At 38.3% G+C, this 21,529-nt stretch overlaps 1 protein-coding gene across 2 annotated transcripts; it reads left to right on the forward strand.

Moving 5' to 3' along the window:
• The first annotated feature begins 48 nt into the window (after positions 1–48).
• Positions 49–18,306, forward strand: LOC149042816 (uncharacterized). 2 transcript variants are annotated; one of them, XM_089211989.1, is made up of 4 exons: positions 49–699; positions 14,912–15,991; positions 16,115–16,479; positions 16,980–18,306. In XM_089211989.1, exons 2-4 carry the CDS (start codon positions 15,015–15,017, stop codon positions 17,465–17,467), a joined length of 1,830 nt encoding a protein of 609 aa, XP_089068115.1. In that variant the 5' UTR covers positions 49–699; positions 14,912–15,014; the 3' UTR covers positions 17,468–18,306. The 2 variants fall into 2 exon arrangements, with proteins under 2 accessions (XP_089068115.1, XP_089068116.1); XM_089211990.1 differs by lacking the exon at positions 49–699 and adding an exon at positions 7,029–8,083.
• The last annotated feature ends 3,223 nt before the right edge of the window (positions 18,307–21,529 follow it).

Raw genomic sequence — 21,529 nt, forward strand, 5'->3', positions numbered from 1 at the left:
TAGACAAAACCTAAGCTTTATTATTTCCAGCCTGTAAATGTGATCTATGACGCGGATGGAAAATATTGTCAGAGAACATGCCTCACCGAATGATATCTGTAAATGGAGTTGTAAGAATAACACTATTTACCCAATGGCTTCTAACCTGCTAGAAACAAACAAGCTCACAAAAATTACGACGATTAATGACAATTTATGTAAATTCTTACGAAAGCGCACTTGCGTGTGTAATATGCAATTATTTTGTAACTGCAAATGATATTAACGTTCGCTACCGTGTTTCTGATTCTCGAGGCAGTTTGCGTGATAGGTGTTGTTGAAGAGATTTTTGATTGATTAAAACGTTCAGCAGTTAGGCTACGAAAATAGGAAGTTTGGCATTTATTTTAACTATTTTTAGATTGTCCGCATGAATGAGCGTGGGCTCATTTCTCAAAACAGGGGTGGTTGTGAATCAAGCCCAAAGTTTTCGGTTTTATGGGCTCGAGGAATGCAAAAAGAAAAATCGGGATTCCTTTCAGACCGTTACGTAAAGCCAGTCCACTAAAAGAAGCAGAGATGCCATTACGGTAGCTCTGTCTCTGTCATTGGAAATTCGTGTTTGAAATCAATGGAAAAATTTGACGAGAAGATGGAAGTATTCATGATGAACCACCATATTGAATCTCATACCTTGAATATCTGCTAGAGAAAGAAGAGGTAGGTTGTTCATTGATATTTTTCGTTCTATTATTACTGGTACCCACGGTGATGGTTAAGTTTTCGTGGTCATAGGGTACAACCAAGGCTACAATTTTAGCTTTAGTGTGTAGAAATGTCTCGCTATTTTGTCGTTGCATTGTTTAGAAATACTTCGAACTCACGGGTTGTGGAAAGAATTGTACGAGCTTTCGGGCACGATTCCGTTGAACTTTTTGTTGTAAAATGTAACGTTTTCAAATTCTGATCGCGCCGGGCGAAGAAGGTTAGGCTTACGGTTCCATGTAAGTTCATGCAAGGCCACAATTCTCGATGTAGTGCAAAGAAGTGTTTGTCTTAAATTTGGTTCCTGAATTGTTAATAAATGCCACAAAGCATTTTTTACCTGTTTAATATGTTGTGTACTATGCGATCTGATGACCACCCTTCTTTCTTGCCCTGTGATAATATAGAGATTTAGCCAAGCCTAAAAGCGAAGCTCTTTTTAGTTTATTTTTCAGCCCTTCGTTAAACTGAATAAAAACTGCAATAAAACTCTTCAGGACTGGCTATAGAGGAGTTTCTTCTTTCTACATGTAAAATGTAACGTTTTTAAATTCTGATCGCGCCGGGCGAAGGTTAGGCTTACGGTTCCATGTAAGTACGTGCAAGGCCACAATTCTCGCTGTAGTGCAAAGAAGTGTTTGTCTTAAATTAGGTTCCTGCATTGTTAACAAATGCCACGTGGCATTTTTTACCTGTTTAATATGTTGTGTACTATGCGATCTGATGACCACCCTTCTTTCTTGCCCTGTGATAATATAAAGATTTAGTCAGGCCTAAAAGCGGAGCTCTTTTTAGTTTATTTTCCAGCCCTTCGTTAAACTGAATAAAAACTGCAATAAAACTCTTCAGCACTGGCTATAGAGGAGTTTCTTCTTTCTACATGTAAAATGTAACGTTTTCAAATTCTGATCGCGCCGGGCGAAGAAGGTTAGGCTTACGGTTCCATGTAAGTACGTGCAAGGCCACAATTCTCGCTGTAGTGCAAAGAAGTGTTTGTCTTAAATTTGGTTCCTGCATTGTTAATATATGGCACGAAGCATTTTTTACCTGTTTACTATGTTGTGTACTATGCGATCTGATGACCACCCTTCTTTCTTGCCCTGTGATAATATAGAGATTCAGCCAAGCCTAAAAGCAGAGCTCTTTTTAGTTTATTTTCCAGCCCTTCGTTAAACTGAATAAAAACTGCAATAAAACTCTTCAGCACTGGTTATAGAGGAGTTTCTTTAGTGGATTGAAAGCAGTTCGGGGGGTGGGGAGGTGGGGAAGAATTGACGAAGTCTGGAACCTGGGGACGATGTTCTCACAACTACACACGTGCTAGTCAGCGGTATCTTCAGCCAGTTTATCCCCTTCGTCGTTGTTCTTGATGTTGCGACCAAATTTTCGAGGATAGGGAGTGTTTTCCTCCTCAGATGAAGTGCATGATGTCAGCATCAGTTGAAATTATATTCTATTGAGCGTGACTTATAATTTCGGTTCGGGTAATTGAGTCAAAATTGAAAGAAACGACAGTAAACCACTTTGCGTCAAGACATTACTGGTGGATCGAGGTGTTTACGTGAGTGAGCACAGTGAGTCAGTAAAACAATACGCCAGAATCGTATGAGCTTCTCTTTTATCTTCTCTTGAAGTTTCCGGGTATGACTGCTTACTCCACCGTTTTTCCCCAACGTTTCAACCTCCTCTGTTTAGCGTAGAAAATGAAAAAAAAAAAAAAATTTCAACTCGTGTTTGAACTTTTTCGCTTTTGGCTGCTCTTGTTTCAGTTTTCACGATTGTCCTCTGGCTGGAAATAAACGACGTCTTTTTGAGATTTTTTCTGTTATTTAATTCGATAACCTCTGCTGTAACTGCATGTAATGTGGGTGTCTTTAAGAAAACTTGAGCTAATACCTGGATTTCCCTTTTACATCACAGAAATCAATTCCAAACATCAATCAAGTTTCCTCTTTAGTTTAGAAGTTGAGTTGATGTTGTTATTGGCTATATTAAATAGGTTGAAAAGGTTAGATGGAATTTTCTTCTGTTTGCAAATAATTGAATTTACTGGGAGGTGGAGTTGTTGCAACATGTTAACATGAAATGTGACAATACATTCTATTGATATGTAAAAAGTTTTCATCTGACTATCTACTGGCAAGTCTTTGTATTATATTTCAACCCAACCATTTTCCTCAAAATATAAACACTGTTACAAAATAATTAGTCAGGGAAATAGAAAACTTGTGGCATATACACCATGTTTGAAATGCCGTGTCCATAGTTAGCTAACAGGATTGAGGAGGATGTATGTGGGAATAGGCCCTCTTGTCTGTATCAATAATTTGCTAATCACTCCTGTTGGCAATGTTTTGATGAGGTTGGGCTGTCAGGGCAAAGGAAGTAAGGATTATAGTAGGCAGTGACTTTTTTTCAAACCTGGAAACTATCATCATGAAAGCCATACTTGTGCCTGGTAACTCATTCTTATTCTGATAAACTAGTTTTGAGAAGGATACAATATTTCATAATAAAAACTTGATGCATAGGTTGTGCAAAAAACTTTAATATGACAATACTTTTATAGCCAATACCAGTCCCTTCTCATTGTAAAATGTAAGGAGGATCAGAGAAAAAATGTGCCGTACATCTGCAAGATTTGACGTAATTATTTTAATTACAAGAATGTTAACTGATACTAGAAGATCTAATAATATTAAAAAATAATAAAATTTGTTGAAAAATTAGAATTCAGCAAAGGCTGGATAAACAAAATTCTTACAGAAAGAAATGTGTGCTAATGAAAAAGCTAAGCAAACTTTTTTTACAACACCTGCCTGTACCTATATGGCATGTAGTAAAGTCTTTTGAAGTAGTCATAATCCAAGTTTCATATGTCGAAACACATGTACATGCAGATTTCCTGTAAACCTATAGTTTATGCCTGTAATGACTTCGAAATTTTGATGCACACCTCAAAAGAAGAACAAATAAATTTCATGTTTTTAATTATTCAGTTTAGCTTAGTGAGGTAAAATTGAGTCAAACATTCAAGACATAAAACGACAGGTTCAAGAGCTTTTCACAACTGATTTTTAAGGTTAGCCTACCTGGAACAATCACCTTCATGTAAAAATTAGACCACGTTTGTACTGATGATGCCCAACAGAACTATCCGTGGTAAGAGGACAGGCTTTCCTTTCTTCATTTAAAGAAATAATGATGTTATCATATTTCCACAAGCTCAGTGGAAAGTGAGAGTGAATGAGACTGATAGTGACTATGTTATTTGAATAAATATCCAAAGCCAGGATAAGAAGTCAGACATGCCCTGAACATTACAGGGGAGGAGGCAGGTCAAATTAAAAACATGAATTAAAATAAGAGGGCCCCCATTAATTTCAGTCCTTCTTAAAGGAGGATCCCTGTGTTTCCAGATTCCTACCCTTTTAAACTCACATATCTTGTGACCAATTCCTCATTTTGACGTTCAGTTTGGATGGGACCATTGGTAAGAAACACCATAGATTAATTGAAGCTTAAGCTACTGTAGTTAATACAATCTAAATAATAATATTACATGTTACAGTATGGTAACTTACACAGCAAAATTATATAATCACACAATTCCAAACAAAGGAAGTCAGGTTATTGACTTGCCTGCTTCAACTTTTGAGGGCTTAAGATACAGAGGATAGATATGGTAAACAGCTACAATTAATACAAAGTTGAAAGTTTGAAAGATATACATTACAATCATCAGACCCTATGCATCCTAGCCAAAAAAGGGTCATTTACCACCATAACTTCTCCCAAATGTTCATGCTTACAGAAAATCATTATTTTTTTTTGTCTCTAGGTGGTACTGTATGTACAATAGTTCTGCCAGCACAAATGCATTTTTCTAAAGTTATCTCATAGCACATGACTGTACAGGTCAAGTGGAAGGTTCCTGCATGGGGACTAACATTTCAATTACCTTAGCAAACTGTAATCATCAGAATTGTTAGCCAAGGTGTATTTACCAAGTGCTCAAGTTTCCAAACTAGTCACCTAATTCTTATAGTGGAGTTCAATCCTTTTTTAGCCTTTCTTCAGCTTGATCACCCTGTTACATGTGAAAACATCAAATGTGACTCACATATTCAAATAATTACCTGAATCAAAAGTTATAATTTTTTTAATAACCTGCTACCTTTAATTGTGATCCAGGAATAGTAAATGGTATTGAAGAGAAAGGAAAAGTGTTCTTGAAACATTCCATGTTAAATGAAATTTTGTTATGAATGTTAATTGTGATTGCAACAAAAACATCTGAAGCTATAACAATTACTTTTCCACGTAAACAAACCATAATGAAGCATGATATGAATAAATTTAATCTCACCCAGTCTGAATGTAGAATCCAAAATCTAATTAACTTACTGGTGAATAGGAAAAAGCTCAATGTGTTTTTCCTTCTTCTGTCATTGTAAATATCACAAATTAATCATGCCACGACTTTAGTGTGATTTTTTTAATGATGTGTACTTTTTTTTATGGACGGCTATTTTAAGTATCTATCTTTTACCTGCTGACATCTGAGAAGAATGAAGTCCACACTGGCAATTTGACACATTGCAGGTGAACCCTACAACTGATTAACCCTTTAATTCCCATGAGTGACCAAGGCAGAATTTTTTCTAACAATATCAATACAATATCAATGAGATAAGTGATGAGAAATTCTCATAAAGAAAAATATAAACTTGAGAATAATTAGTTGATCCAATACTAAATTCTTAGAACTAACATTATAGGTATTGTATAGTTGACAGTAAGGAGAATTACAAATTTGAACTGTGATTTAAAGGGTTAAATTTTATTTGATCAAAAAAATGAATGGCAATAGAGGAAATTAGCTAGCACAATTCAAGTTTCCCCTCTTAAGTATTCTGTGATGTTTTTCTATCACATGGTAAAGTTTACAGTTTCCCTTATTTCACTGTCTACTTTTCACTTGTTTGTTTGCTTTCCACATCAGATTCTCATCACATTGTATTGTTACATTTAAAAGCATAAGAGTATTTTAATCATTAAAATATGATGAAATTCTCCATTTTAACCCTTTAACTCCCATGAGTGATAAAGACAGAATTTCTCCTTACAATATCAAAACAATATCAAGCAGACAGGTTATGAGAATAAAGAAAAATATCAGTTAGGGGATTATAAGATGATCCAATACTAAATCCTCCATACTAACATCACAAGAACTGTGTAGGAGATAGTAAGGAGAATTACTGGTGAGATCTTGGGAGTTAAAAGGTTAAGTTCCACTGGTGACCTAGAGAGAATTTCTCCTTCCATTATTAGTATGGTATAAAGCAGACAAGTGACGAGAATTAAGAAAAATATCAATTAGGGGATTATTGGTTGATCCAATTCCAAATTCTCCAAACTAACATCACATAAATTGTATGGCAGACAGTAGGGAGGATCACTCATGAAATTTTGGGAGTTAAAGGGTTAAAACACATGGTAATCATGTGTACCAGAAAGACAGCAAATAAATATAACACTATACTCCAGTAAAGTGTTCTTATGTAGAATGAAGTGTCAAACTTGAATATGAAAGAGATCTTTGCAGTAATGAACACTACTTGAGCAATAGTGCAAATAAGGCCTGAAAATAATTCAGGCCTGTAGGGGTTGAACCTATGACCTCTGCAATACCAGTGCAGCACTTTATCAACTGAGCTAACAAGTCAACTGGGAGCTGGCCATTATGTTGGTTTCAAATAAACTTGTGAAGTGAAGTTTCAAACTTGTTGAAATTAAGTTGACTTCATAATTCAAATTTTAGTTAAAGAAATGTGCAATATCTCTTTACAAGGATGAAAAGGGAATACCATTTATGAATTTAAAATAGTAAATGCCAAAAATATAACGATAGAATTTAAAAGAATACTAAAATATGGCACATCTATTCACTGAGATTTTAATCATGTCAAAGGCATGTAGTCTTGTTATTCTTTTCATACAGTTTTTTTTTCATATATCTTTTAAATACAAAGATCACGTGTAATGTTGCGAATGCGGTCTTGATTAGACCTCAGTGAGAGGATCTCTATGACGGAATCATTGACTGCTAAGAAGCTGTGTAATTTTGTCAATGAACCCAAGGGAAAGCTCAGATTGAAATTCATTTGGACCAACCATGACCGTATTTACTTGAAGCATGGGAAGAATTCGAAAACTTGCCATGCACGCCAAAGGATCTTAAAAACTTCACGTAGAAATCGGATAGGATCTTGTGGTTGAATTCTTGATGTTGATCCCAAATTCACAATTAAAGTCAGCCGGTAGTTTCTCGCTCTACTTCAGAAATGCAGAGTACTTTTTGAGAATAGAATTTACATAATTGTGACCTCTCACGCGAAAACGTTCCTTACGGTATCCGTTCGAACGGTCGAACGCACGGTATGTGAACGGATGACAAACGGATAGAGAAACCGTTTAAAACGGATGCCGTGAACGGCTGAACGGCTTCAGAAAAATTTCGAACGGTTGAAGTCGAACGGCTGAACGGCTAAAGGAAAATTTCGAACGCTTGAAGTCGAACGGCTGAACGGCTAAAGGAAAATTTCGAACGGTTGAAGTCGAACGGCTGAACGGCTAAAGGAAAATTTCGAACGGTTGAAGTCGAACGGCTGAACGGCTTCAGAAAAGTTTCGAACGGTTGAAGTCGAACGGCTGAACGGCTGAAGGAAAATTTCGACCGGCTGAACGGCTGAAGTTTTCAACGGATAAGGTCAAAGTAAACGGTTGAACGGCCGATCAAAAACATTCGAACGAAATGACAGTAATTAAGATAAACGCGACACGCGCCGCTTAGATCTGAAAACTGATAGAAAACTTAGAATAAATCTAATCCTGTTTTGAAAATAATAAGTCTTTTGAGAGTAAAGCAAATTCGTTTTCGTGGGGGAGAAACAAAAGCCGGTAATAGTCTGCGTTCTCTTTTAAAATAATTGTCATGCAACCATTTCCAGAATTCGTAATGTAACGCCATTAATTGACTTTGTAAACATCTCGTTTCCGAACACAGGCGACGCTTTCCCCACCATGTATCTTCGGAACTAACAGGCACAATTTATAGTGACAATTTTTACGATGTGCCGAGTAATTTTCGCTACCTTGAGTGCAAGCAATTCTTTTAAGTTAACAAAGAAGCGGGTGCCATTATTTTTGTCCGCTGCGTTGATGTGAGTGTGTACAATAAAAGCGAATCAGCGAGGCATGCGAGGCAGACGTGCGAGGCATGAACAAAACATAGTCTTGGACTATAATAATTATATCGCATTTGAAGTTACCGGTAAGTGAAACTATAAGAATCAATGCGCTGCTTATGACGGCTCAATTACAGTGTGAAAAAGTTCGCTCGATTCGAAACTCTCTGCCGTTTGACGCAAACAAAACATATCAAAACATATCGCCAGCCGTTCGCCACGAACATCCAGTTCGAACGGCTCACAACTTTTTTGAAACGTATAGCTCCAGCCGTTCGAACGGCTCCCAATTTTTTTTGAACGGATAGCTCAAGCCGTTCGAACGGCTCCCAATTTTTTTGGAACGGATAGCTCCAGCCGTTCGAACGGCTCCCAATTTTTTTTGAACGGATAGCTCCAGCCGTTCGAACGGCTCCCAACTTTTTTTGAACGGATAGCTCCAGCCGTTCGAACGGCTCCTAATTGTTTTTGAACGGATGGCTCAAGCCGTTCGAACGGCATCCCATCCCGTTCGAACGGCTGATGAACGGCTTACGAACGGCTACCGTTTCAAAACGGCAAACCGTAAGGAACGTTTTCGCGTGAGAGGTCACAATTTGACTTTATCCTTCACTTGCGGTTCTTTACGCGTCGTTAAATTTACTTCATTTACAACTTGACTGGTTTTCTTTAGTACTCAATGACTGAGCTAGGGAAACTAAGAGAATTACCTAAAGCTACAGGAACATGGGTATCCCTTTGTGCGAATCTAATAAGACTCAAGAGACTTATTTGGTTTCTTGATTGAATCTCCTGACAAAGGTAGTAATTTGAGGAGATAGTCACATTTTTACGAGTGCAATTTGATAAAATTCAGCACGAGTAACTATTTCAAAGCCTTACCAAATTGCACGTTCCCATAGGGCGAGTGCAATTTTTAGTCTTCGAGAAATTTACGACTGATGATTTGTCTTAAATTGCACGAAGAACAATCACGTCATGGCTCACTGGTTCGGTCGCTTGTGTGTAATTTGTGTTGTCAGGGTTTTCCGTAAGAACTTGCTTCGAGCTTTTAAAATTTCCGTCGCGAATAATCGAGCGTTTGCATTCTTTCTTGGTTAGGTTAAAGTAGTAACCGGTGAACAAAAGCTATCACGCTCGTAATCTTCCCGCCTTCAGTTTCGTGTAACCTAAAATTACTTGCGCATGCTATTGAATCTAGAATAATTAAATTAAGTCACCTGAATTACAGACTATAGCGCTACACTTTTAGATCATAGCTATTCAAAGGCTCCCTAAAAAGTTTTGACCGCTGGTAACTGCCTTACGGATAATTCTGACCATCGCTTCTGTACTTCAACTTATCAAACGTACCTTTGGAATTAACTAGACCCTGTGAGCAGGGTAACCGGGATACCTGGATGGTACTGGATCCTTGGAATCAAGTGTAGTGATACAACGGGTGTCGGACTAGTATACTGAAATAGTGCGCTCAAGTCTGGCCCAGGGCATACACCTATTTCAAAACATAGGCATACTTTTTTGTAGGGTGGGTGGATTACTTGAAACATTGTGAGTGATGTCTACATTCTTACAAAAGGAGAGAAGAATATTAATGTGGGAAAGAACGAAAATGTCGAATTACCTCACTCACAGTATTTTGTGGTAGATTATGTGTGTTTTGCGAATAAATGTAACCAAAAATAACCTGTATTGGTGCCACGGATACCTGTTAGTACAAAATGCAGACAGCAGACTGCAGACCGGATACAAAATATAGACTGCAGACTGCAGAGTGGGTACAAAAATGCAGACTAAGACTCTGAAGAGTTTTTACGTCTAGTATATAATAACATGTCATCTTACAGCTTACCGAGCGTCACGCAATCGCTTTTCTGCGATCCGCGTTCACTATTATTTGCACTGTTGTGAGATATTCCTGGCCCATTTCTTGATGAAAATCGATCGTAATATTATTTCAAGCCTTCAATATAGCCTTCTTACTTTGCGCGCGAGTTGGTTGGTGTGATGTCTGTACAGATTTTACCAACGTAATAAAAGTAGATGACGTGAATAACAGTGATGGTAGAGCAAGCTTAAAACGGCAGAAATCGCCAGAAAATACAGCGGATACACAGGGTATGAGTAAGTTTTATTGATTTTACGAGAAAAATGTTCATATTTCGAAATATGTATCGTTGTAAATCGACCATACTTCGTTCCCTATACTATTCCTTATAACGTGCAGTTCCTCTCGTAACTTAACACCGAGTCACACAATGCGTGACGCGTTCATGAATTAATAGCTGGCTTTTTCTCGAGACGTGACCTTGGGCTGCCCGTGACAAGACAGTTGCGTAAACAATATTTAACATAATAACATTATGCACAAAAAACCGCAGGGTTTTGGATCACGTATTTATTAAAAAAGAATATCCATACAACTACAATGAAAACAAACATAAGATCCACCTTTCTGATCGTGAAATTAATACCATTCGTACTGTTATCGTAGCCACGTTCCTTGCCATCAAGTGAATCCAACATGTCGTCTTTCTTCACAAGCAGTTTGCACTCATTATAGTTATGTTCTTCAGTCTCACGGTAGTAGTGTTGTTCGGTAGATTGCATAGAGTATATGCAGTTTGGTTTCAGATTTCAGATTTTGCTTTTTACAACAAGTAAACGTTTTTCAACTAAGACATTGGCATACTCAGCATACAAGGCATTCAAGGCTTTCATGGCTTTCAAGCGTTCGCGACTCAATCTGATCCAAAATTACCGTTCAATAACGTCTTTCAGTGTGGATTAGCCGCGATTAATACGACTTGTATATGCGTCTGTAAGTATTTTGCGCGTTTGCGCCATAATGCTCCAGGAGATCGCAATCCAAATACGTTGAAATACAAAATAAATGACCAAAGAGTTTTATAAGCAAAATCTCGTGATTCGTCATGTGACCTGGGGTCAATTCAATAAAACTTTTACACTTGTATTTTACACGTTGGACCGTTGCTTTTACAAGCGCGCAAAAAATCCAATTCAATAACTGTCTTTACAAGCCAAAGTTACAAGTGTCCGACTTGTAGTTACAGGTGTAGAGCTACACGTGTAGAATGTGAAATTAGGTCAGTTCAATAAAACGTTTTACAGGAGTCCAACTTGTTTTTGGCCTGCGGTCCACTTGTAAAATACAAGAGCAAATTACAAGTCATAAGTCACTTGTAAACTTCGAGAGCAAATTGTTGTTGGCCTCATTTAAAGAGATAGCATGTCATCTTCGAGTGAAGAAGAAATAGATGAACTTTTGAGAAATAGAATAAGACGACAGCCGAGGAATTTTGAGGAAAGACGGCTTTTAGACGTAGAAAATCCACGCGAATTTCGACAGAAGTTTCGTCTCCCAGTCGATGCATTCGAACATTTACTGGCAGCAGTGGGTCCGCAATTGGAACACAGAACACGGCGCAACAGAGCGTTGACGGCGAGACAACAATTGTTAGTATTTCTCCACTTCCTTGGTACGAACTCGTTTTACCATGTGATGCATTCGTGCCATGGAATTTCAACATCAATGGTTTGGAATGTCATAGACCGCGTTACGCCGGCAATACTAAGTTTACAGCGAGAACTTGTTTGTTGGCCCAAGCAGCCCCTTCGAATCGCTTCAAAGTTTCATGATATAGCTGGGTTTCCTTGTGTTGCTGGTTGCGTGGATGGAACCCATGTTCTGGTAAATCCCCCGGCTGGTGATGAAGATGCATACGTGAATCGGCATCATACGAAATCCCTCAATGTGGCCATGGTTTGCGGCCCAGATTACTCAATATATTTCTGTAGCAGCCGATGTCCTGGGAGATGGCATGACTCGCGGGTTCTCAAAGAGAGTACTCTGTGGACTGCATTTGAAGAAAATGCTCAGAGGCCATTCCCTGGAGCAGAAATTCTAGGCGACTCTGCCTACTCGTGCAACAGCTGGCTGATTCCTCCTTTCAGGGGAGATGTAGAAGGTGCTCGCCTCGGGTTTAATGAGGCGCACAAGAAAACCAGAAGCACCATAGAGAGAGCCAATGGTGTTATAAAAAAAAAGATTCTACACTCTACAAACAGGCTTAAGAGTCAGAAGTATGGAACGAGCTGCTGAACTTATCGAGTGTGCAGCCATACTACACAACATTTGCATACTATTTAACGATGATGGTGCTGATCTTTTGGATGACGAAGATCTGGAAATTGATGAAGGGGAGTCTGCCGAGCAAGACGAGGGGCAGGAGGACAGACGACAAGAGCTCTTGGCGCATTTTCTTTGAATTAAAGTGCGACAATGTCGATCGATGTGAAATCAAATTGTTAAGGGCCTTAAAAACATTTAGTTTACATTTCTTAGTCGATCTTCATTATTTGCAGATATTGTATTTATAAAACTATAATGATATGCTTAGGACGATCCCCTAGCCCAAATATGAAATTGAAAAAGAACAGAAGCTGTCATTGAATTCATTAAACCATGGTATGAGCTATGTCATTGAAGTCATTTCAATAATTATTGATATCCTCTTGTCCGTTGCCCTCCCTCTAATAATTAAACAAATGATTGCAAACCACCAACCTTCTAAGACTAATTGTTTTTATTAACGGCATGATTACTTTCTAACAAAGTGATACAATTCTGTAAATTATTGACATTATTAGCTTTCATTCTCTTGATTGCACTTACGCAATTCTCAAACTTAACAGTCAAATTATTTCTATTAATCCATCGCCTCGAAATCTTTCTTCAATATTTTAATCTCCAAGGACAACTTTGAACACTCTAAAAGTAGTTTTCTTTTCCTAATTCGTAATATGTCTTCTTCTAATTCTGCTGTGGAACTGACAGTGGCCTTTTTCAGCCCCTTCTTCGATTTGAAGGTAGGCTTTTGGAATACTGATGTCTTGTCTTCTTTGGCTTCCTTTGGTTTGGCTGAAGGTCTTGTTTCAGGCTTTGCTTTTGCATCTAAATGAACAAAAGAATCAGTTGGTAGATACATGAAAATCTCATCTTTAAACTCATCGTGTTTGAACGAAGCTAAGTTGCGATTAAATTAAGAAAGAAACATTTTCGTTTGGGAACGCGATAATCGCGCCTGACCTAGCTTCAAATTGACAACTTGCTCGCAGAGAAACGAAAGAAGGACATTTTGATTTATAAATGTTGTTTGTGGTTATTCTAAATTATCTCGCCTTCGGTCTCAGGTGTAGTGCAGACAACCTCTTCACTCTCAAACAGAATTGGTGTGTCTTCAACCTTCACAGGCTCCAAGTTTGCGCTCTCTCTTCCAAGTATATCAAGGACTGTATCGTCCAGCTCTGTGAGTTCACTCCCTCCTGCACCGGTCTTTTTCGAGTCACTGACTTTTTTTATCGTACCGCGGCGAATGTTTGCCCAGATAACATCTCTCAGGGTTTTTATGTTGTCGACGTTCGCTCCAACACCGTTCAGTTGTCTTAAGATGCTTTCCCACGCCTCCTGTTTCGCCTTTTTCGTTACAGTCGAGGAAAATGGAGCCAAAACAACTGATTTGTTATCCCTCACAAGCTGCGCTAATAGAAATTTCTGGGATTTCGACAACATGCTGAAACGACAGGGAAAAAATCGACGCGGTCTACGAAATAAATTTTCCGCACTGAGCTGAAATAATTTGCACTTGTAGTTTACATATCCACTCAGTGCTATTTACAATTGTACGGTTACAATTGTAATTAACACTTGTAGTAAGACTGCTTGTACACGTGTAAATTCCAGTGTTTGAATTTTTTTATTGAATTCTTGCATTTACAAGTCGGACTTTACATGCGTTTTTTATAACTGTAGAATCTAGAAGTGTAATTTCTTTATTGAACTGACCCCTGGCCCTGTCTGTGCATGACAACGTCAATCATCATCAAGATAACATGCGTGATCAGCATGTGAACACCTCATTGGATCACAGTTAGTTGTCATGGTGTTGAGGGCCCAATGACCTCTGGGTACTATTGCGCAAATTTTTCCATTTTGTGGCGGAGGAAAAAAAAAAAAACAAAAAACAAAGGCATTTTATGACTGGGCTACCACAGGTATCCCTGTAAAAAGACGAGAAACAAAATGCAAACAGTCGCGCAGTTGTTAAAAATCTCAGTCAGGATTTTTCGTGGAGCGGAAAGAGATTGAGATTGACATGTTGCAAAATCTGGAACATGGAAAAAGTCCAGTTACAGCTACTTATGGGTCCATAACTTATATTTTACTTTTCATCAATCGCATGCTTCAGACTTTCGATATTGAAGATTTTTAGCGGAAGGTAATGCAAAAACGATCCAATTTATCTGACGAGATACGTTTTTAATTTTGGTCACGTGACATAGTTTATTATGGCCGAGGCTCGAACCAGTCAAAGGGAATGTACATTAAACAAACTTCAGCAACTTTGATGCCCACCGGGGTCAAAGAACCGAAGTTAAGGGGGTTTAAAGTCTTCCTTAGGAACAGACTTGTAGTTTGGTGCCACGTTCCTTAACTGCACATGAAGTACGGCGTGAATGTGTTGAAGCTTTTTTTTCCCGTCATCACTAACATTGAATGTGTAAGATGCAAAGTTGTTGGTGACTCCTGTTATTCCTTCCTTGTTAAAACCCTTTTTCGTCTTAGTCTTTGTTTATTATCTGTTTAAGAATTTGAAGTTATTTCCAAAACTCGAGCTCGTATTTCATTTGGGTATCCGAAGACCTCGCAAAAACAGAAGTACTCGGCTTATGGTGCCTTGCTTACATTTATTTCTTGGTGTTTGGATGCCATGATGAAACACTCGCCCTCGTTTTGGAAAGAGTACTTCCACAGTACCAAGAGAGAAATATATATATATATATATATTTATTAAATCGTCATGTTATTGTTTTGTTTTGTTTTTTCCCTGCAGACTTTCTGACTGACGTTTTCGGAATAAGATTATCAACACTCCAAAAAATCAAAAGTGCGGAAGCCACATCATTTCAACAATTCAAGCTACAGATATTGTTGCAATGAATCCAATCCAACGGAGTTTCGTCTTAGCCGTAATAGTTATACTACCATACATTGGCTTGGGGATTTGGCTCTCATCCAGTCTTCGGACTGATTCTATAAGACATTTCCACAAGCCTTCGAACCCAGCTAGTGAGAAGAAGCACTACTCCACTAAGGAGTTAAGGCTGTTAGCAAAAGAACTCTCCGAGACACAGCGCAGCTTACAACATTCACAATTACTTTTTTACCGTTTAGAAAAACATATTCAACTTGTAAAGGAGTTAATAATATCCATCGATGGGAATTTAACTGATGATCTGAAAAAAGATAATTCAGCGGACAGGTCTTCCGTAAATTCTTTGCCAAAGAGAGAGGTTTGCGCTGAAAAATTCATGGCACCGAGTTGGGAGTACGTGTTTCCTCGGTTTAGGAAAGGTTTCGACCGAGTAAATTGTTCAGACTTTGTTCCACTGGACCAGCTTGTGACCATGATTGTTACATCACCTGAAGATATCTCGACCGAAAACTTACAAAACATTTTTAAAGGCATCGTAAACTATTATCCAAGCGTACCAGTAATGTTTGTGTCCAAGTCGAAGACAAATTTAAACTTAAAAGAATTCGGGTCAAACATAACCAACGTGGTATTCGATGACCTAACTCACGGAAAAACATGGTCGATGTTACTCAAAACAGTATCCACGCCCTATGTACTATTTGCACCGGATATTACATACTTCACTGATGATGTAAATGTTGAGCGACTCATTCGGGTGCTCAGCGAGAACAAAGATACAATCATTGCAGGAGGAAGTCACAAAAATCAACGTGGCGAATGGGACAAAGGCTGTTTTCAAGTGAATTTCAGAAACTGGGTTGCTTTTTTTCTGGATGGTTATTATCGTTCGTTTACTGATTGTTTAGTGTGTGACGTGCTTCCAGGTCCATTCATGGCGAAGACGAAAGAACTTAAGGAACTTGGATTTGATGAAAAGTGAGTCTGGACGTTTATATTTAACGAGAGAACACCAACTGATATTCTTATATATCTAAGTAGGATTCGATTCTTATCAACTGAAAAAGCTTTTGACCTCTTCTATTGCATTCTGTTTCCTAGACTACCTTTTGGTGCCTTTCTTGATATTTTCTGGCGAATAAAACTGAAACATCCAGAGAAAGTTGTTGTCAGCTGTCCAGACGTTATGTTTGAGACTCACGTGCAGGAAATTCCGCATGAAAAATATGTGGCCTTGGCTAACAAGTGGGATGTCAAAAAATGGATCAATTCCGACGGAACGATCCGCTGGTATGGCTGTAGGAGAGGCGGGCGGCCCAATGATAACACCGCTAGTTGTAGGAAACAGTCAGGACTCCTTGTCCCTCCTTGTGATTTGGAGAATCTCGCAGATATGATCAAATTTGTCATGAAGGAGTGTGAAAACGCAGGGCTTTTGTGCGAGTTAAATGAAGGATCACAATTAGGTAATGTGACACCTGACCTCCTACTCTACGAGGGAGGTTTTGTTTTAATCCTGTGAGTTCCTTGTGTGACCATTTTTTTTTAATTTGTTGTCATTATTTCTTGTTTTATTTTATCTTTTTTTAAAATTTTCTAAAGGGGTCATTTGTCAAATATTCCACAACGCTAACATAACGTACATGGACTAGAATTCTAACATTTGGTACGAAATTACAACCTTATTTACGAATGTTGTGTAAATATCACTTTCATAGCTACCATCTAAAGAAGTGGTAGTTTTTAAAAAGATTCTATGAGGATGGAAAATTCTTGAAATATTATTTTTTTGGGTCACTGGTTCTACGAACCCGAATGTAAGACCAATTTTTAGAGAGATGTAGATGGAAGGCGACTCTTCCATTTGCTTTTGAAAAACTCATTTATTTTTTTTCCTATATCTGACCCAAATCAAGAGATTATAAACCTGCCTAAATTTATTGAACTAAGTTTGCTTCTGTTCTAGGTGCTGTTAAGTTCCAGGGAGTTTTACCGTGGGAGCTTGATGCAGACATTCACTTCCCTAATGATAACTTTACGGCTATGTTCGGGCTTATTCCAAGATTCAAAGCGGCCGGTTACAGAGTTACTTCAGAAAGAACAGAGGGATGGAGAAATGGTCATAAGGTCTTGGGTGCTATTTTACTATATAAAAACGGATGGAAAATCGACCTTTATGGTCATGATATCTTTCAGAGCGCGGAACTTGTCGCAAGCGGTCAAAAGCCAACAAAGGTGAAGTTTGCTGGTATGTGGGTGAATGCGTTTCGTAACCCAGGACTCTCCATGCGGAATCGCTACGGGCCAGAGATATACCATCATGTACAACATTCATCGTCAGGTGTATACAAATCGGGAGTCTTTTCCAAATGTCCCACGCCGGGTCACTCAGCATGTCTTGATCGGCTTCCTGCCGACGGTAGTTTACAGTTCAGCGACTTTTCCATCCAGTAAACTAAGATGCCTCCTCACTGAAAATGGATATTTGGTTATTGGAATTGAGAAATGGTAGCCAATGATAGTTGTCTAATCTTTCACGTATTGTCGTAAGGTTTTTTCAATCATCACTTTTCCCCATATGAACAAGAATTTTTTTGCTCTCCCGTAAAAAAGATGTTTAAGCTGACGATGCAGTACCTATTTTTAAAGCTATCACGAACAACTTGCTTTTTTTGCTATTTGGGAATAGTACATTTATCATAAAAGTTCCATTAGTACAGCTGTAGCCGCAATTTAATATAATAGACAAACATGCTAAGGTTTCAGCTTCTTCAAGTTCACCGAGTTCGAGTTAGCAGGGTTCTACCGTATTCTATAATCATCCGAATATACTTTTATTTTCTGAATTTATGGAAGAAGGCGGTAGCTTAGGTACATCTTCTCCATCACCAACTTCTGTTTATTTAGTTTTTAGTTAACGATATCAATACGATCATTTATGCGTAAATTTCTAACTTAGTTTATTTTCCCTTTAAATTTTATGGTGCTGGTGAAATTTTTGTTGCGTCAGGTCGTAACCTGTAATACTCAAGAATTCAAAAAGAGGAAAGAAAGTGATCGTGGAGAGAGCAAAGAACTTGAAGGAATATATGCTTGGAACTATTTCCCATGCTTTTCAGTTTGATTCATTGGTTAAGGGTTACAAAAATTGTACAGTGTTAGATTGACAACCCAGTTAGTGGTGCCTTTATAAAAAGCTACACAGGATCTGCAATGAGCAATCTGACCTAGTCCTTCCAAGTGTGAGGTCATACAGTTGTTTAGTAATAAAGAAGGTAAAATTTCAGAGTAAACTTTGATTTCTTCTTAAATACTTAATAATATTACGCAGTATATATATCTTATTAGACGTTTTGATGTATAGTATCACTGAGTATTTTTACAAGTTGTTTGTATCTTGTATTGTGTTTTTTGTGTTGTATGTTGTATTTTGTGTTGTATGTTTTACTTTGTACTGTATTTTGACTCGCCCTGAGTGCTCATCAAATACGGCACAACTTGTAAAAATACTCAGCAACACTACTCAACAAAAATGCTAATTAGTTATTTATTATCGAACTGCTTTATTCTTTATTCACTTCATCTTCGGGAAAAGCGAAACAAACAGAGAAACAGTTCGTGCAGGTCTTGCGTAATTCTCGCGTCAGATTGGCTCATGAGAGGTCAACTTTTGTCACGTAAGTTTTCTAAATGATTAAAAATTGAATTTTGTTTCCGATCGTTGTTTTCAAATCGTACACATTTGAAAGTACTACAGGTACAAAAGTGTTCGTTGATCAATGAAAAGTAATGACTAATTTATCGCCCGTAACAAAGCTTTGAATCTACTCTCAAAGACATGGATGAGCTCTAAGCAAACAAAAAAGATTGCCAAACCTACATTTCATTTTCATCATCCGACTCAATCACATAGCGACGACGCTTCGCAGGAATCGCAGCCGGTACTTGAGGAGCTTAAAGCCTGTGAGCCAAGAACAATGGTACACGAAACTGATGTGGATCCTCAGTTTTCCTTAGAAAAAATGTATGGCCAACAATGTCATATTGACAGCACTCATGGCCCCGAATGCTCTAAAATAATGGAATCTCGATGTATAATGACATCACTAGGAAGGGATCTATTATTTGTAAATACTTAAGTTGACCGGTGAACGCAAAGTGGCAACACAATAAGAATTCAGTTATTTCATGGCTATTGCTCCGAAGTATTGGAGTCACCTTAAGCGTAATACTTAAGCGCTGCAGTTTTCTTTTAGAAATGAACATTGAAGCTTCAATTCATCCCAAAACAGTTGGGAAATTCTGAGTGCTTTATAGGGTCGCGTTAATTTCTTAAAGTGATGTCTTACAACGAATTTTGTTCGACGTTAATTTATTAATTCCCTGGTATGTCATTTACCAATTAAGGTCATGAGATCGCGCAAAATATGCCACGGTAAGATAATGTACTGTCCTGGTTTGACCAGTTTATTGCAATACAGACGGAAAAGACGAAACCAATAGTGACCGCACTTGACGAGCCTTCTATTTACTTTTTTGAGTCCTTTGGACTTGAATTTTTAAATGACGAGCTCCTAACAAAAACAGATTGAATAACAGAACAGACAGAAAGCGGAAAAATAAACGACGAAGCCATTGACAATTTTATTACTGTAAACAAAAACAAAAGCACAATCAAAAAGACTCAAAAAGACCTACACGAGTTTTACTGATGGGCAAAATCTGTGAACGAAACGAGAACTCTTGATAACATACCAGGAAAAGAACTGGACAACTTTTGGCTCACTTTTTGAAAACATAGGTAAACAAAACGGGGACGAATATGAACCTAATACGCTTACTAGTATATTACGTAGTTTCGATCGCTTCTTAAGAGACAGAGAAAAATATTTCAGTTTACTTACGGACAAACAGTTCGCAGAAGTGAAAGAAGCTCTTTTCTTCAAAGCGGAAACAGCTCAGCCGTACCGGCAAATGCCAAAAGCGAAGCTAAGCCCTCGGATCAAGCTCAGCTCAGCTTAACAAGCCGCGGGAGGAGAAACAACATGAATGCCATACACCACAAAGCCTGTTACACACAGTCTGTTTTCACAAAATCTTATTCTTTGGCTAGAGAGCTAGTGACGAACATTACCGAGTGAAATTTGGAGACGTAAAGATAGTTACGAAGACGGCTCCCAAAGAATAAAGCATGTGGAGTGGCTAACTGTACGTGGAAGCAAGACTCGCACTAGAGAACACAAATTTGTTCCTGACCGCATGTTCAATCCCAAAATGTACGCTACTGGCGGACCTCGTTGTCCTGTGAGCATCTTTAAAGAATATCTGACAAAACCACCGCCTGAATAAGCCATGACAGATTCCCTGTTTTATCTGGAAACCATTGTTCAGCCATCATCACATCATCTGGTTCAAGAAACAGCCTCTAAGGAAAAAATTCGCTTGTTTCATTTATGAAATCTATGAGTGATTCCGCCGGATTCACAGGCAGACACACCAACCATTCCGTCCGTATGACGATGATTTCAACACTGAGAAAGGAAAATGTAATCGCTCTAGTTGCCAAAGAAACCTGAAGTCTTAAGCTATTAAAGCACGTTTACAGAACAGCAGAAGGACATGTCCCTGAAACTCAGCAGCTTCATCGAGTCAAGTGAAGCACGCAAGAAATCTGTTGATCAAAGCCAACTATTAACACTAAGAATTGTTCCACAGCGAGATGAAAATCCAGTAGGCAAAATATGTTTGCTGGAGAGCCGAGGTCGTAAACAACTGTCAGTTCTTTTTTACAACTGCTGATACCATTGGGCTCCTGTGCTGGCTTAGCTGGTGACAATGCCACAGTTCCACACAAGAAATGCAAGAGAATTTCACTGATCACAGATGGCGATGATGAACGGTAATGAACCTTTGTTATCTGTCGTATTGGAATTGAGTTGGCAATACTTTCATGATTTTGAGATTTTTTTGATATCGTTACCTATTTGTATCGTAAAATTTCAAAGCTTTGCCTCTAATAGAAAAGTTGTATCTGACAATATGCAAGCTCGAAAACTGGTTTTTTAGATCATATCTCATTTGTCCTCCACCTTTCTGCATCATCCAAGGAAATCAAAGACAGGCAATGACTTTCTGTGTTGTTTACGTCATTCACACGCGCCATTTACTGATGTACAGGGAACTCAGGGTAGATTTTAACGTTCTTACCCGAGAAAAGGAAACCGAACAAGCAAAATATTTTGAAGTATTCGAAGTGTTAAGAGTCTGTCCACGAGAGGATCGGACGAGCGTGACACATGTCATCTCACCGATTTCTTTCAAACTTCTACAGTTTATGAGGCTTAATAAGTTATTCAAGAATCCAGAGGTGTTTCGGGTTCCCGGCTAATCCCTGGGGTATTTGAGCCCCCACATCAAATCCCTGGGGTAAAAGGTTAAAGTTAGCTCGGAAAATGCACTTCCAACGAATCTCTTCAGACAAACAGAACGCGATGAATTTTAATCTTATTTTGTCCA

This window comes from Pocillopora damicornis, chromosome 7 (genome assembly GCF_964200805.1).
Source record: "Pocillopora damicornis chromosome 7, jaPocDami1.2, whole genome shotgun sequence".
Taxonomy (NCBI): domain Eukaryota; kingdom Metazoa; phylum Cnidaria; class Anthozoa; order Scleractinia; family Pocilloporidae; genus Pocillopora; species Pocillopora damicornis.

Coding starts and splice junctions, on each gene's coding strand:
- LOC149042816 (XM_089211989.1), top strand. CDS start 15,015: ATGAATCCAATCCAACGGAGTTTCGTCTTAGCCGTAATAGTTATACTA. Junction 15,992..16,114: donor GAACTTGGATTTGATGAAAA/GTGAGTCTGGAC, acceptor TCTGTTTCCTAG/ACTACCTTTTGGTGCCTTTC. Junction 16,480..16,979: donor AAATGAAGGATCACAATTAG/GTAATGTGACAC, acceptor CTTCTGTTCTAG/GTGCTGTTAAGTTCCAGGGA.